The sequence below is a fragment of the Copidosoma floridanum genome, unplaced genomic scaffold (genome assembly GCF_036245765.1).
Source record: "Copidosoma floridanum isolate Cflo_tuat_1 unplaced genomic scaffold, Cflo_Japanese_pri ptg000022l, whole genome shotgun sequence".
NCBI lineage: Eukaryota > Metazoa > Arthropoda > Insecta > Hymenoptera > Encyrtidae > Copidosoma > Copidosoma floridanum.
The window spans coordinates 4,842,678-4,860,502 of NW_028321899.1; the positions used below are offsets into that span (position 1 = coordinate 4,842,678).

The 17,825-nt window shown below is 38.2% G+C and overlaps 1 protein-coding gene across 1 annotated transcript in view; it reads right to left on the minus strand.

Annotated features, from left to right (window-relative positions):
* Positions 1–17,825, minus strand: part of LOC106645770 (U3 small nucleolar RNA-associated protein 15 homolog) — a 194,316-nt gene extending 176,491 nt beyond the window's left edge. Inside the window, exon 1 of the mRNA XM_089594983.1 lies at positions 17,333–17,825. Coding sequence (XP_089451109.1) covers positions 17,333–17,422 — 90 coding nt within the window. The 5' untranslated portion in view covers positions 17,423–17,825. The remainder of the gene's footprint in view (positions 1–17,332) is intronic.

Here is a 17,825-nt window from a genome sequence, read left to right on the forward strand (position 1 = left end):
TATGACATACCAGCTCACAAGAGATGCAGCCCGAGATGTGGTAAGCAAAATAAGTCTGATTTATGGGATTTTAAAAGGCAGGGCTGTGGAAGTCGAGGGAATCGAGGTGGCCGCTGCGGTGGCCGTGGCAGTGGACGAGGCCGCTCCAATTCCCGAAACTTTGGGCAGAAAAGGGACTCTAGCAACGTCAGGGACGAAAAAGATCTCAAAAGGCAGAAAGTTTCTGACCAGGGCCGAGAGACAAAGGGAAAACGAGATGCTTCAGGGTCAAATAAAGGTGAGTCTCTGACGTTGATCGAGCCCCCCAATACTCTGTTTTCAAACTCTGCAGGTTGGGTAAATAATTCAGAATCGGATGGAGAAAATAAAATTAAATTTGTCGCTGATTCGGGAGCGACTGATCACTTTGCAAAGTCAGAAAAATTATTTACAAATATTGACAGAAACAAAATTGGTAAAATAAAATGTGCAAACTCAGACTCATCTGCAGACTTGAAAACAGAGGGAGTGGGAAATTTACTGCTTAAAAATTGCAATAACGACGTTGAGTTGCAGGGAGTGGTGTGTGCTCGCGACTTGATCGGGAATTTACTGTCGCTGCGGAAATTTGCTGATATGGGCTTGTCAATCTATTTAGATGACAAGGAGATTAGTATTTTCGATACTAATACTTAAAATGTATGGATATCGGGAATATATGAAAAACTCTATTGGATGGTTGAATTTGTTAAGTCGGACAACAAAAGAATAAAAGTCTTGACGGCTGAGTCAAAAGCACACACTATTCCTGAAAATTCAACTACAGATATAAAATTAAATAATAATTCGGAAAATTCAGAGAGCTCGGTCGGTAAATTCAATAATGACAGTTTTGAAGATGTATTTTTAATAAATGACAGAAAATTTCATGAAGTCGGAAAAGTCCTGACCGAAGAAATAAAAGACATTCAAAGTCCGTTTAGCGAAAATTATAAAAAATTCAAAGATAACAACGGGGCCATGCTGTGGCATGTCAGACTGGGCCATGCTTCGTTGGGGTATCTAAGGGAACTGCAGAAAAACTATCCGGAAGTAAAAAGTCTGAAAGAAGCCGTATTCGATGATGTGATTAAGACTTGTGATGTGTGTTTAAGAACAAAATCCCAAAAACTGCCTTTTCCTTCGGTACGCAAACGAGCATCCCAACCTCTGCAAATAATTCATTCAGATACAATGGGAATTATTAATCCACCCTCTTACCCAAAAAGATACAGATTTATTTCGGTATTTATTGATGATTATTCCAAATTTGCAATTGCTTACCCGATGAAAAACAAAAGTAATACGGATAAATGTTTAAATAATTTTGTTAAAGGCTGCAGAAATCTTTTCGGGTTTTATGCTAAAGTGTGTTATCTGAGGTCTGATCAGGGTACCAAGTACACGGGAGGCTCCGTGCGGAAAATATTAAATGACCTTGAAGCTGAACTCCAACTGAGTTGTCCGGATACCCCTGAACATAATGGCACGTCAGAAAGGCTGAACAAAACAATTCAAATGAAAGTTCGAGCTCTGATATGTGATTCGGGACTCCCGGAAAACACGTGGGACTTGGCACTAAACGCAGCTGTATTTGCGTACAATCGTACTCCGCATCGCTCAAATAACATGGAAATCCCTTTAATGAAGCTGGCTCCGAATAGAAGGACAGACCTAAGTCAGATGAAAAGATTCGGCTGCATCGCGTATTTGAGAGTTCAGAGAAACACTGAAACTAAATTCCATGCAAAAGGGAAACGAGCAGTTATGGTAGGATACACGCCGACAGGGTATCGTCTGCTTTGTCTGGACGAAGGAAAGTTTTATGAAAGTCGGGACGTCAGATTCAACGAGCGTTTTGTGTATGGAGACGTTTTTGGTAAAAATTCAATTAAAAACTGGGAAAATGTGACTGTAGATATTAAATTAGACGAGTGGTTTTTAAAATTCGAAAAGGAAAGAGAAGAGACAGTGTCATCGGAGGAAGCGCCCCCGGTGGTACAACGGAAAAGAGGAAGGCCGAAAAGACTGATAGAAACAATGGAGGCCAACTTGGTCCAAGAAAGTCGTGTAAAGGACGTCAGATTTGCGGGCTTAGCTCTCGGGGAAGAATTAACAAAAGACCTAATTTTTAAGAACGGTGATACTGAAACGTCAGAAAATAATGCCATTTATGCGGAAGATCTAGTTTACCACTCTTTGCTGGCAGAAATAAATAAAGATCCAGCTTCATATAAAGAAGCAATGAAGGCTGTGGATAAAGAAGGCGGAATCAAGCCATCCAAGAAGAACTTGACTCAATGGCAAAGAATCAAGTCTGGAAGTTGGTAAACAGACCTGCAGGACTGATAAATGGTAAACGTCCTTATATCATCGATTCCCGATGGGTTCTTAAGAAAAAGGTTGATGCTCAAGGACGTGAGAAACACAAAGCACGGCTGGTAATACGGGGTTTTAAAGATAAAAATGAGTATGATCTTACGGAGACTTACGCCCCGGTGTCAAGACTGACTTTAATGAGGACTGCTTTGGCTGTAATCAATAAATTAAATTTAGATACATGTCAGCTTGACGTTAAAACGGCATTTTTAAATGGTAACCTTGACGACGAGATATATATGGAGTTACCAAAAGGTTTGGTCAGTTCCCATCTGGAAAAACAAAGCAAGGTATGTAAGCTTTAGAGAGCCCTCTACGGCCTTAAAGTCAGTCCGAAAAAATGGCATGAAAGATTCTCTGAGGCAGCAACGAAAATAGGTCTAAGATCTCACATCTTGGAACCTTGCCTATTTACTTGGCATGAAGATAAAATCCTGATATTGGTTCTCTATGTTGATGACATGCTTATAGCAAGTAATGATACTGGCAAATTAAAGTCTGTGAAGGAAAGACTGCAAAGTGAGTTTGAAATGACTGACCTAGGAGAAGTTAAATCGTTTTTAGGCATTGAAGTCAGAAGAGACAGAGAAAACCAAGTTCTAACTCTAACTCAGACTAATTACATAAATAAGATACTTAAAAAGTTTGGTTTTGATGATTCTAAGCCAGTGAAAACTTCTATGGTCACAGGTCACGTGTTAAATCAACAAAGAAAACAAAGAGAGCAATCAGAAAGGCAGATTGACTTGAATGAGTCCAGATCGACTGAAAGTGTTCCATACCGGGAGGCTGTTGGGAGCTTATTATATGCTGCCAATACTGTACGTCCGGATATAAGTTATGCAGTGAATGTGCTGAGCAGGCATCAAATAAGTCCGACTAACGAAGACTGGAATATGGTTAAAAGAGTGTTTCGGTATCTGGCAGGGACCAAATCTTATGGTCTAAGATATTGTGGAAGGCAGCAAGGGCTGGAAGCATTCTCCGATGTCAGTTTTGGCGACTGCAAAGGGTCTCTAACCACAAGCGGTTACGTAATTAAAATCTTTAAAGACTCAGTGGCATGGAGAACTCACCAACAAACGTATGTGTCCTTGTCAACATGTCAGGCAGAGTATGTGTCACTGAGTGAAGCATGTAGAGAACTGATGGCAGTTGATAATTCGATTAAAATCATACTGAATAATACTTTGTGTCCAGCAGATCTATGGTGCGACAATAAGGCAGCTGAGCAAAATGCTAAAATTATAGGTAGTGGTAAATTAAGACGTATGACAGAAATTCATGAGCATTATGTTAAAGAATGTGTAAATTATGGTAGAGTAAATGTCAGATGGCTGAACACTAAAGAACAGATGGCCGATGTATTCACAAAATCTCTACCGATCGAGCTCCATGAAAAGTTTGCTAGCAGAATCGCGAACAGCTTTTGCGACTCTGACTGGTAACTAATAAGTTGTCTCTGTTTCAGATAGGCCGATAGGATCCATGGACCGACTCATGGACTACTTGGGTGCATTCCCAGAGCCGTGGAGCCGAGTCAAGAACACACATTTATTTATCTATTTATCTATTTTAAATTATAATTTTTGTCTAATATACTTAGCTATGTTAAGTCGGGAGGAAGTGTTGGCATGTACGACTTTTCAATAGGCAGTATATATAGTGTGAAAGACAGCGCCACAGGCAAGGTGATACTTGCGGGCCCTGTAGTCAGTACAGTGTAAGCCACCGTGCCTTCTACACCTCTCGTCGGTTCTAGCTTTATTGTCTTTGTCTGATAGGTCGGTTGTAAGTCTGTAAGGTCTGTAAATTGTATCTGTTGTGTTTTACGTCGGTCAACAGTTTTATTAAATAAACTTTTTGTCTAACTTGTAATACCAGTTTTATTATTTCACGCACCCCCTTTACTCACACCTCTTCAGTATAATTTAATATTGCTGAATCTAGCGCATCAAATAGGTAGAACAAAGATTACATTGACACCCTAGAGGAAAAGCACACTTCGATCGATTTCAAAGTACGTACCACTCATTTGTATATTGATTGCGAGTATTAAAAAATAAAAAAGAACTAAAATAAAACATTACTTACGTTTATGAATACTACTTTTTATAATAAACGTATGAAAGTGATGTGTAATTATACAGACCAAATTTCTTGTATTATCTTTTTTCATAAATATTTATACTTTTTGTACACTATATATACACAGTAAGCCGCTCCTGTTAATAACAAGCGACACTCACATCATTACTTTTTCTTTTTATAGGAATTAACCTTAAGTATAGAAGAATATTTAAATAACGGAGAAAATCGTACTAATGCTAACCTAGGAAAACAAAGTAATACACAAACTGAAAGGAAACACTAAAAAAATTGACACAAAAACTATGGAGAAAAAAGAGATTGTCATAGAGCACACAAAGGTTTTGAATTGAAAGAAAAAAACATGAAAATCAGCGAAAAGAGCGAGGGCGTCCCAAAATTTTAAGAATACAACAGCAATCGGTTTGCCAAAAACCAAGGGACTTATCGCTTTTGAAAAGTGCTTTGATAAGGATAAGTTGGTTCGTCTGTTGCATGTCTAAAAAATCGATAAGCATATAATACAACTAGTTCTTAATAAGGAGTTTATCATTGATGAATTTCATTAAAAAATATCTTAGTTGTTTGCCTGACGCTTTTTTAGCTGATGAATATGAATTAACGCTGTTCAAAAATTATCTCACTAAGGAGGCTCTCAACTTGTTGAAGAAAGCTGTCGATGATAGAAAATTAGATCCAATTTACACTTGTAGTTATTGTGAATTCCAAATCTTCCCTGAAGAAAATTATATAAGATGCGATGTATGTGTAACATGGGTGCATTAATCATGGTTCGAAAACTAAAATAACAAAACGATTAAGAGAATCCATAGTGCCTTAGTTGTGCAAATTTTGAGATGAAAAACTTTAATATAAAACATTATTGTTAACCTCGTGTATTTGTATCTATCAATGCACTTGATTATGGCATTAAGTTTAATTATGATTAGTAGTTTCAGTTACAAAGAATAAGCTCAAAATGTAGAAAAGAAGCACAATACTGAAGTCGTTCAGTAATTTAAATATATACGTATAGCATAACAAAATTAGATTAACCGAATTTAATAAAAACAAAAATTAAAAATACATAATATAAACAAAATAGGAAGATTACGTTTATGAATAAGATGGAGGCAAAATATTACCTTTAACCCACACACAATATTAAACTGAAAAGGAATAAAGATTGCAAAAACATAATAGAAAACAAAAAAGGACAATGAATTAATTTCAAGGTATTCTTTTTTACAAAAAAAGACTTTGTATTTAACTCCATGGGTACAATATTTTTTTTTTCAGTAGAGTGAGATTATCTATATTAATAATTAAGACAAACGAAAATGATTAACCAAATACAATTATTTTGAAACTCCAAATAATCTCAAGTCAGTGTTCTTACATAACTACAAAAAAAAAATTACTACTCGATATATTGTATCTCTAAAACAACAATTACAACTTTTAATTAACATGTCTACAAATTACACGTGACTGAATGCAAAATGCGTTTGTTTATGCACAAATACGGCTCTCAATAATTTTACGTTGACCGGAGCTTGACTAGCTTTCAATCCTAAAATGATGTGTCTGAAAGAATCACGTGACCGTTAGCATTACGTTTATCGATAAAAATATTCTTTTGATCATTTTACGTGGACTAGAGCTTAACTTGCAACTCTGGATGTACTTATTTACGTGTTCGAAACATACGTAAAAGTACGCTAGGTGACTATCTCTGGCGAGGAGCATTCGCGCCACCACGTGGATTCTTATTTAAATAGTTAGGTGAAAGTTACGAGAAATATTGTGTTTTAAGAGAAACTTCAGGTGCTAATAGCGATGAAACTAATACAAATTATTATGATTTTAAGACAAAAGTAATGTTTATCAGGTTAAAAAAAATAAGCAGTTTAAAAAATTTATGGATGTTATTTAATCTTTAAGTTGTCATAAATTAATTTGAACATTAACCCCAGGCTTTTTTTTCTGTATTAAGACAGTTAAGGACGTTGTCTACTTTTGTTTTTTTTAATAGCTAACTACGTTATCGACGTCAAGTTGATGGCTGGCAACCTCACATATAAAATGTAATATGAATATTATCTACTTCTCTACACCTCGAATTTTGTTGTCCTGTGTGATTTCCATCCCACTTTTTAATCGAAAATGTACAGCATGCATCATAGTCATCATGAACATTAACAAAACTGTAATAAAATAAGCAGATTTGGTATGTGTCGCTCGCTTATATCACCTAACTATTCAAATATCTTGTCGACTGGTGGCGTGGTCAACGGTAGTCACCTATCGTATAAGCTTTACGTTATGTACGTGACGGTCTCAGCGTTGATACGTGTGTGTGTATCATAGGTATGCCCTAACCATACATCGACGTATATTTTATATTCAGAGCAATGGCACGTAATTTTAGGCCAAGACACTTTAACGGCAGGGCCCGGGTATATGAGATCCTGGGACGATTCCTAACCTTTCGTAGATTTAAACTTATAGCCCCAAATTAAGTCCAGCGGAGTTATAGCATAGGAAAGAAAATGATTTTTTTTTAGTAACTTTACCGAACCCAATTGCGGTATTATGAAAGATTATACCTTATTTACATGACAAAATTTTTTTCCCTGACAAAACATACGGTTCGGTTCGGAGCAATGAATTAAAAAAAAAAATTTTTTTTTTTTAACTCACTTTACCGCTTCAAAATTTAATTAACTGTTCATTACAATATTTGAAATGTACAAAAAAATTCCCTGCCGTTTCTGCTTGACCGTTTCCAAGAAATAAATTTTGCAAAGTGCCGAAAAAATCGATTTTCGAGACCTTTTCGAACAATACCTAAAATAATGAGTTAACATTGTTGAAAATGGCAGGGAGTGCATTCATACCTTTATGAAGTCCCAATAAACTATACGTGTCGTTCCCTGCCATTTTTGATAATATTTACCTCCCCTTTGCCCACCTCTAACATATATAAATTATAGGACTGTAGTGGGGTGGCACATGACGTCATTAAACGTATTGTAAATCGTTGTGAAGCCGTATTTTGGTGAAAAACCACTTTTTACATTGTACTCCGTGTCCGAGACAACAAACTACCCCCATTTCGACCCATCAACCCCCTCCCCCTTCGCAAAGATGACCTCCATGGCAGAATTAAGTAATTTTTACAATTTCGGGGGTATGATGGTAGTGATCGCTCCAAGACTAAGTAAACGTGCGGCACTCCGTGTTTGAGACACCAAACTACCCCCATTTCGACCCATCAACCCCCTCCCCCTTCGCAAAGATGACCTCCATGGCAGAATTAAGTAATTTTTACAATTTCGGGGGTATGATGATAGTGATCGCTCCAAGGGTAAGTAAACGTGCGGCACTCCGTGTTTGAGACACCAAACAACCCCCCATGTCACCCCATCAACCCCCTCCCCCTTCGCAAAGATGACCTCTATGGCAGAATGAAGTTATTTTTACAATTTCGGTGGTATGATGATAGTGATCGCTCCAAGGGTAAGTAAACGTGCGGCACTCCGTGTTTGAGACACCAAACTACCCCCATTTCGACCCATAAACCCCCTCCCCCTTCGCAAAGATGACCTCTATGGCGGAATTAAGTAATTTTTACAATTTCGGGGGTATGATGATAGTGATCGCTCCAAGGGTAAGTAAACGTGCGGCACTCCGTGTTTGAGACACCAAACAACCCCCCATGTCGCCCCATCAATATGGTTTCAGGGGTTGCTTAGTGCAGGACTGCGTGTCCTTAAGAAAGCCAGTAAACTTCCAACCTGGTGTACGCCATTGGATTTCAAATATTTTAACGTCCCCCGAAACTTCTTGATTAAACGCGCGCCCAATTTTATGCGTGCCCAAAATGACGAGTCTTCATTTTCACTCAAACGCAGAAGCGCTATTCTATAAGAGAAACGCGCGAAATAACGTTCTAAAATGCCTGCGCGGACACAGCGATAGTTGACTGAATATAACGAGCACGTATCTCCGAAGCAGCGATATCATTAATATTGAGATTAAATACAATAACAATTTCTTCGTGATAGTGTTATAATAGTAAATGGCAACTGTTCAGCAATTTCGGAGGTAGTGCGAACATTTACTCCAGACTCACATTACCCATTGCTTACTGCAGTAATACAACCCAAAACGTGTCTAACCTTCTCCTCACGTAAGTTCTTTTATTTTCGTAACTACATCATTACTTTACACATATGTTCCCCGGAATATATATTCTTTCTAATTGTTGCATCGCACAATCAATCGCAGATATACGTCCCGCGTGGTCGTACATATACATTATAGTTTATGCGATTGTACATTATAAAGATGCCCATTGATTTTTAATGGGATATTTATAAATGAGCGCCTGTTAGTTCATGTTCGCCCCATTTACTAGTCAGGGTTTCACGGCTTCCCAATAGCATACCGGTGTCATATAGGAGAACCGTATCGTTTCCTTTATAATTATAAAAAACGCATCATCTCGTCCGTTACTTTCAATATCGTACCATCTCCATTTCATGCCGTGTTCACACGGCTACTCGTAAGCATGACCATTTCAGCCCATGAGAGTGAGAGAGAGGTTTCCGTATATAGCCCCACCTTCACGATCATGGGCTCCAATGGTCATGCTTAAGCGTAACGCGCTCCATGTAACCGCGGGTTTAAGCTTCGTTCAGACGGAGCAGGAATAACGCGTCAACGGCGTGCCAAAATATAAGCCGATCAGAGCTCATGCAGCCACTGAAAACTGCTGATTAGCTTATATTTTGCCGTGTCGCGACGTTGACGCAATTTACCCACCCACCCGACACCAGCTATTCTAGTGTATAATATTGTCACGTTCATGAGGTGTATTTTTAATGTTTTAAAGATTTTTTACTCATTTATCAGTGAGGGGGGGCGGGGGAGGGGTCACAGGTCTTGGATTTCATAAGGTTTTGAGAATCTCAATAACACATGTTACGCATCATTACTTGTCATCTTCCTTAGACAGTCATTACTTTTACAGACGAAACTGTTCCCGTAAATTTGTCCGGCAGCTGGCTCTTGAACAACAATGCAGTGTTTCATCTGCAACGACGGAACACCCAAACTGAAAAAGTGCACCGAGGAATTTTACTCAAAACTTAAGCATGTTATTCACGTGAGGTCGATGCTGCGATTGGCGTACGGGAACGTACCAATTCCCGAAAATTTTGAAGACAATTTGTACTACCACTCGCACTGTTACAAACTTGTAAACACCATCAGCAAGCAGTATCTTCAAATATATGAGATGCACTTGGAGAACGCGGAGTCAAACAGTCCACAAGCGGTTTCCGGAGAAACAGAAGATGTCAGTGAGGAGAACGCGGAGTCGGAAGCAGCAGTCGATAGCATTACTCTGGCAACAGTACCCAACGCTGAGGCGACATCGGACACAGACTCACTTGACGATGCTGATTCGGATGAATCTGACGAAATCCCTGCCCCAGATGATAACTCGAGTGCGGCCTATGTCGGTGAACAGTCTAACAGCTCTCAGATTCGCATAGCGCAGTCTCTTGACGATAGGTTTGATATACTGACACATTTTAAGTACGTAGTATTTTTGAGGCAGATCTGCAAAATTACAAAGCTTTTACGTGTTTTGCGTTATGTTTGTAATTCATTCACATTGCGATGGCTAAAAAGCGCGGCCACAGGCTGACAAGCTGCCTTTTCTGCCGCCAGTAAAAAAAAAATTTAAAAAACCATAAACTTTGGACAACAACGCACAACAACGTAAGCTGCTACGTTCCGCCCTCGAGGCATAATGTACTGTGCTGTCTTGAATTTGCATTAATTTGCGATGCGCTGAGTATCTTTAATTAACTTGATTAATCTTTCTTTTGCAGTTTCGGTGGCTCAACATCTACTTGCTTTTTCTGCGATCTGAAGTCTAAGAAAAACAAGGGTACACTGAGTACTGCAAAGGACGAAAAAGTGCTGAAGAAAATTGAAGATAATGCCACGCTCCTTGGTGACGTATACGCTTTAAACAAAGTCGAGTATTATAGAGCTTTGCAGCTAAGGGCCATGTATCACAAGGGGTGTTTGACATCGTACATATTCCGAGGTAGTCATCTTTCATTCGTTCCTAAAGATCGTGAGAGCTATATCATTTTCCAAATAAAACAGAAAGCTCGCGAAGCCATACGCGAATTCGTTGTAGAAAACGTCATTGAGCAAAAAAAGTGTTTCTTGCTGTCTTATTTGGAAAACAAGTACCTGCAAACATTGAACGAATTATTTGAAAATGAGAAGTTAGCTGCAGGGACATATGCTCCGGGAACCATGAAGCGTCTATTATCCACATGGTTTCCTCGCACCGTCAAATTCTTGACCTTTCAAGCACAGATTTTGGTATTACCGGCTGGTTTTGCTATGGAAGTAGACACGAAGATCTTAACGGGGATTTCCGAAAGGCAGCATATAGACGAAGCTGCCCGTATTCTGCGTAAGTCTGCTTTAAATGTTTCATTAAAAAATTTTGACATGAGCAATGTTGATGCTGCCGCTTTGGAAAAAGGTAAAGTCGCCGAAATACCTAGGCAAATTTCCCGCTTCTTTGAAAAAAGCCTTAAAAGCGAACGATCCGCAACAACCAATCTCTATCAACTGCGAGTAGACTCTGCCGTCAATGACTACATCTACGCAGTTAACAATGGGGTCGTTAAAACAAGCAAGCACATGATGCTCGGAATGTTCGTTAAAAGTATGTCTGGGAGTAGAAAATTGATTACAGTACTAAACAAGTTCGGACATACAGTCTCATATCCGGTTTTGGAGGAGATAGAGACCGCCGCGGCGTATAGCGCCATAAAACCATCTTCCGTTATTCCAGCCGGAATTGCGTGCGATAAATACAGCTCAAGACTCACGCGCGTAGCCATCGACAACTATGACTTGAAGTTTGAGAGTAAAGTTCGACCCGGTAAAGATACGGTGCACGATACCGTGGGTATTGTTGTCCAAACTATTCTTCCAGGGGATGACGATTTTGAGGAAGGAGAGATAGTGGAATCTTACGAGGAACATTGGTTCAGCTCAAACGAGCACATAGAAACGGTACACGATTTACTTACGCCTACCAATATCGACTGTGATGCGAATGACACAAACTTTGACGCTGTTGAAGAAATGAGTAGGTGTGACGGCCGTTATCGAAAAAGCGTAAAACTTACAAGTTTGAGCAGATTTTACAAGAATTCGACTCAATTGACAGGCCATTGAAGTGGCATAAAAAATTATTACCTAGTTCGTCTTTTGAGAGTATGGATGCATCACAAATATTTGAGTCCGCTAAAATATTAGATTTAGTTTGGATCTTCACACACTACTTTGCAACCGAAAGTACGCCTCTGTGGGTTGGTTTCAATAGTACATTGTGCAGAAACAAGTTTCCCCGAGACCGAGTAAAATACCTTATCTCTATGAACAAATCACCAACCAATAATGAGGTTGTCAAAGCTGCCTTAGAAAATTGTTTGTTAATATTAAAAGAAACGGGTCAAAAATACATCGAACTGACAGTAGATTTGGCAATTTTCATAAAAGCTTTGCGCATTCAACACGCTTTTCAACAGTTCGATAAGATATTTATCCATTCTGGAGCTTTTCATTTACAGATGGCGTATTTTCATGCCATTGGGAAATTCATCGAAAACTGCGGCCTAACAAATCTAATGATGAATGCAGAGCTCATCGCGAATGGATCAGTCGCTGGCTTGATAGGTGGTAAACACTATAACCGTTGCCGGCACCTGTACACTGTTTGCGTAGTAGTACTTAGGTCTTTGTTGATTGATAGGTACGTTATAGAGTATGAATTAGACGAGATGTCTTTCCTAAAGGAACACTTGCTTCAGTTTTCATCTCCGGCAGAGAAAACAACGAATCCTACCATTGAAAATGAACGTGCGCTTTTTATATTAGAAGATTTCAAAAAATTTGAGGATAGCGTGTATGAGGGAGAGTACGGCTTAACAGCTCAGTACTACGCTATCTTTTTAAGACTCATGGACTACTATTTCATGCTATCTCGCAGTATTCGAATCGGTGATTACAGTCTGTACTTACACGTTTTGCCACTCATAAACAACATCTTCTTTTCTTTGAATTTATTCAATTATGCCCGTTGGTTGGTAGCTTACAACAACAACTTGTTGGATGTCGACCGTACTCATCCAGGTCTTAGAGAAAGTCATTTCGAAAGAGGCTCTTTTAGTGTAAGAAGAACGGTTAAAGATTTCTCACGGCAACCAACGGATTTTGTTATAGAGGAGACACAAAACGCTGATGCAGCCAGCACTACCGGTGTATCGAACTTTACCGACTCTGTTGGTGCCCGGCAAAGGTGGTGTATTACGCACAGCTTCCGCACCGCGAATAATACAAAAGTGTTAGACCTCTGCGGGATGAAGAAAACTGAAGACGTTTCGTCCGACTTACAAAAGGGGACCTTAATAATAAATAACAAGTTAATATTAAATCTAAAGAATGAAATAGAAAGTAACATTAATCCATTTGCTCAAAACCTTGAAAAAAATACGCTTTTTAATATTTCTAGTGGCCAGGGGGCGAAAGTAGAAACAGCAAAGTATCTGGTCGCGGTCGAGGAACTGGGTAAAAAATTAAAAGACAAGTTCATAAACGAATGCGCAGATGATTCCTTGAGGTTTGAAAATACAAGGAAGTTGGTCAAAGTACATACCTTTGCTACGGAAAAAATCGTTAAGAAGATGAGAGTAGGTGTTAATGTAAAAAACGTCGTAATTCAACGCGACATATGGGGAACACTGCTGGCTGCTACGATGGAGCACGATATAAGTGTATCATTAGCTCTATGTTATCCCTTGAGTCCATTCCCGTTTGTTTTTGCGCGGTCAGATGGAACCATTTCAAAGACATCGAAATCGGTATTGACAACGTATCTGGAGCGGGTAACGACGCTCGATGGTGTGGATTCTCACATAAGCAGCTCCGATTTCACACACGTCATATACGATGGCTTCAACTTACTTCACAAAATTACAAATATTCCGGAAACATACGGGGACATATCCAATATTATCATGGAAACTATAACGAGACACAATGCACTAAGAAGAGTAGACGTTGTCTTTGATACTTATCCAGATGGACCAAGTATCAAAGACTACGAACACAAAATACGAAACGCCGTTCGGGAGAACGTAACAATACGTAGTCGCCTGCAAAAACGGCATCAGCCATTCCAAAAAGATTTAAATAATATAATATTTAAAAAGCAGTTGGTGCAATTTCTCCTAGAAGACTGGGCTTCTGACGACAAAGTGAAGTATTTCAGGACTAGCCAGAAAGATCTAACGCTGTATGTTAATTACGACAAATGCTATCGATACTGCGCAGTTCAGAATGAAGACGGGAGCCTATCAGTTAAAAAAGAATACGTACCGAATTTAAGCACAAACCAGATGGAAGCCGACACCAAAATAATACTTCACGTCAATATGATGAGCTCGTTAAATATGACTAATGTCCTTATAAAGGCGACCGACACGGATATTGTAGTAATTATGTTGGGTAACATTCACACTCTGATAAATAAAAAAATTAAAGTATTCATGCATCTGGGAAGTGCAGGTACTGCAAGAATAGTAAATATTTCTGAAATGTATGAAAAAATTGGCGAAAACGTCGCTAAAGCACTACCCGGTATGCATTCTTTCACTGGGTGCGATTTCACCCCCTCTTTCTATAAAAAAGGAAAAACAATTTGCCTAAAGAAAATGATGTCGTTGCCAATCTACCAACATGCCTTGTACAAGCTAGGAGACCTGAATCATTTAAACGACAACAATGTTTTTGCTGTGTTAGAAAAATATGTTTGCGAGCTGTATGGATATTCAAAGTTTGACGATATTGACAAAGTTCGTTTCGAAATATTTCGAAAGACTTATGTAACCCAAGACGACAGGTTTCTCCAGCATATTAAAAATTACGATGCATGCCAACTGCCGCCTTGCAAAGCTGAACTACGCCAGCAGATACTGAGAGCTGCTTTTGTAACTAACATGTGGCAAAACGCGTGTAATACAACAAACTCTTCTGTCGCAAGCCCAATAGATTACGGCTGGACCAGAGATGACAATGAAAGATTGGCGTTCAAGTGGTTTGAAGGCGATCAGTTTCCTCCTTCGGTGAAAGACATACAGCTTCCAGAAGAGCTTGACGACGAGAGTGCAGAAGGTATACATTTTTCGACTTTACTATTACTCACTTGTTGAATTTTTTAATAATACATCTTTAATGCAATTTCAGAGCTAGACAGTTTCGAACGCGAGCTGCTGGAGGAGCCAACAATGTCAGATCCAAGTACGCAAAATGAAGTAGAAGACGTACAGTTGTCAGGTTTTGTTCAGGATGACGACTATGACACGTTCGCCGTATAGCACGATACATTGAGCTGCCTACGCATTTTTTTTTAATGTTTATCGTAATGTGCGTGAAATTTTCTAAAACACAAAAAAAAAATATCTGACGTAAACTTGTATTTTTTTATTCCAAAGATTATAATTATTTTGATAATACACTGTCTACTTACTTACCTCAAAAGCTATTGATAACGTCGTATACCCTGACAATTACGAAAATAAATTGGTTTTCCAAAAAATTATAAATATTTCTATAATACACTGTTAATATTCTTACCCTTGGAGCGATCACTATCATCATACCAACGAAATTGTAAAATTTACTTAATTCTGCCATGGAGGTCATCTTTGCGAAGGGGGAGGGGGTTGATGGGTCGAAATGGGGGTAGTTTGTTGTCTCGGACACGGAGTACAATGTAAAAAGTGGTTTTTTACCAAAATACGGCTTCACAACGATTTACAATACGTTTAATGACGTCATGTGCCACCCCACTACAGTCCTATAATTTATATATGTTAGAGGTGGGCAAAGGGGAGGTAAATATTATCAAAAATGGCAGGGAACGACACGTATAGTTTATTGGGACTTCATAAAGGTATGAATGCACTCCCTGCCATTTTCAACAATGTTAACTCATTATTTTAGGTATTGTTCGAAAAGGTCTCGAAAATCGATTTTTTCGGCACTTTGCAAAATTTATTTCTTGGAAACGGTCAAGCAGAAACGGCAGGGAATTTTTTTGTACATTTCAAATATTGTAATGAACAGTTAATTAAATTTTGAAGCGGTAAAGTGAGTTAAAAAAAAAAAATTTTTTTTTTTAATTCATTGCTCCGAACCGAACCGTATGTTTTGTCAGGGAAAAAAATTTTGTCATGTAAATAAGGTATAATCTTTCATAATACCGCAATTGGGTTCGGTAAAGTTACTAAAAAAAAATCATTTTCTTTCCTATGCTATAACTCCGCTGGACTTAATTTGGGGCTATAAGTTTAAATCTACGAAAGGTTAGGAATCGTCCCAGGATCTCATATACCCGGGCCATGCCGTTAAAGTGTCTTGGCCTAAAATTACGTGCCATTGCTTTAACTATTAGTTTTACGTGAATAGAAAGCTGAAGTTTTGGTTATGCTTTCAACTTCGATTATTTATGTGGCTGTACAGTATTACAGTCTGCGAATCGTACGTGAATGTAAGTAATTCTTACGCGAACATTTTGAACCCTATATTCACGTTACTTTTACGTAATTACGTGAATAATGCGTGAACAAGGGCATTCAGTACATCGGCCGGAGTTTCTACTTTACTCTATTGAGAGAAATTATGGTTAACAACAACTTATTACCTGGCCGTTTCAATCCAAAATAAGGAGAAGAGCCCCCAAGCTGGAACTTTGAGGAATCTATCGAGACCAAATTCAATGCAATCCGTTGCAAACTGAGAGAGAGAAAGTTACATCTCCTGATCATGTCAGTGTGCATAATCTGAAATGTAACTTTTGTCAAAAAAGTAATGCATTGAATTATCTGAAATTTTGATAGAGAATCTAAAATAAAAAAATAAACGCCGGTCTTCTCATGGTTTTTGAAAATATACAGTTCAAATTATGAACTTACTTAACATATGGAGATTTATAGGTTATGTAATGCCGTTTACGATAAATATCAATTTTTCTAAACTCAACAACTGCAAATCTACGAGAAGAGCCGTGTTTACCTTTTTATTTTAGAGGCTCAGATCAAATTGCAGATAATTCAATGCATTACTTTTAGAAAAAAGTTACACTTCAGATTATGCAGACCGACACTCTCTTTCATGAGTAGGAAATGTAACTTTTCTCTCTCAATTTAAAACGGATTGCATTAAATTTGGGCTTGATTGATTCCTCAAAGTGCCAGCTTAAGGACTCTTCTCCTTATTTTGTATTTAAACAGCTAGATAATTAGTTATTAACCATAATTTCACACAATAGAGAAGTTGGTAAAGTAGAAACTCCGGCTAATATACTGAAACCCCTTAAGTGTGATAAGGCCTACGCAGTCAAATTGACATAAGGTGCACAGTGCACAGTGCACAAGAATAACGTTGGTTGGTATATCTATATATATAAAAACGTAAAGCACAACGCGCTTTACATTATGTATACAGGTATACCAACCACTGTCATTCTTGTGCACTGTGCACCTTATGTCAATTAGACTGCGTAGGCCTTTACTGCCATAACTAAAAGCGCTGACAGTAAGCTTACAATGATGACCCTGATCTTGTTTGCGATCGCTAATTTTTTAAATAAAATGAAAACATAAAATACATTTACATGAGTTTTTTTCTGTTATTTTTTAGAATCATTTGTTAATTTTACTGTACTTTTTACACTTACACCGTAATTTTTCCAATAGCTGTTGTCCAATGAAGCTTCATGGTTAGATTTTACAAGTGATTTCGTGCTAACTTTTTTAAATGTTGACATAATCTACGAATGTCTTGTGAATATTTTAGAAGCAATCTTAACTTAATCTTTCAATCGTTATATACAACAAATGTTAGGTTCAACAGTTCCAAGGATGTTATGAGCAATGTTTAAATGTATTCTTGTAAACTGTCACACAAATGGGCACGATTGGATATCCTAATGATTAATCGATATCAATAGACTAACGAGAAGGAATAATTTCCACGATAAACTTACTACAACGCATCAGTAACTATTTAATTTGGACAATTAAGCAATTTTTTTCTGGTTAAAGTGAACAAGTAAGTCTAACAAAGTATGAGAAATAATAAGGCCGTTCTACTTCAAGACCACCCGCAATCGCTATGAGCTGTCACTAGGCCAAGAGCTGAGGTCCAAAAGTGGTCCAGAGTCTGAAACA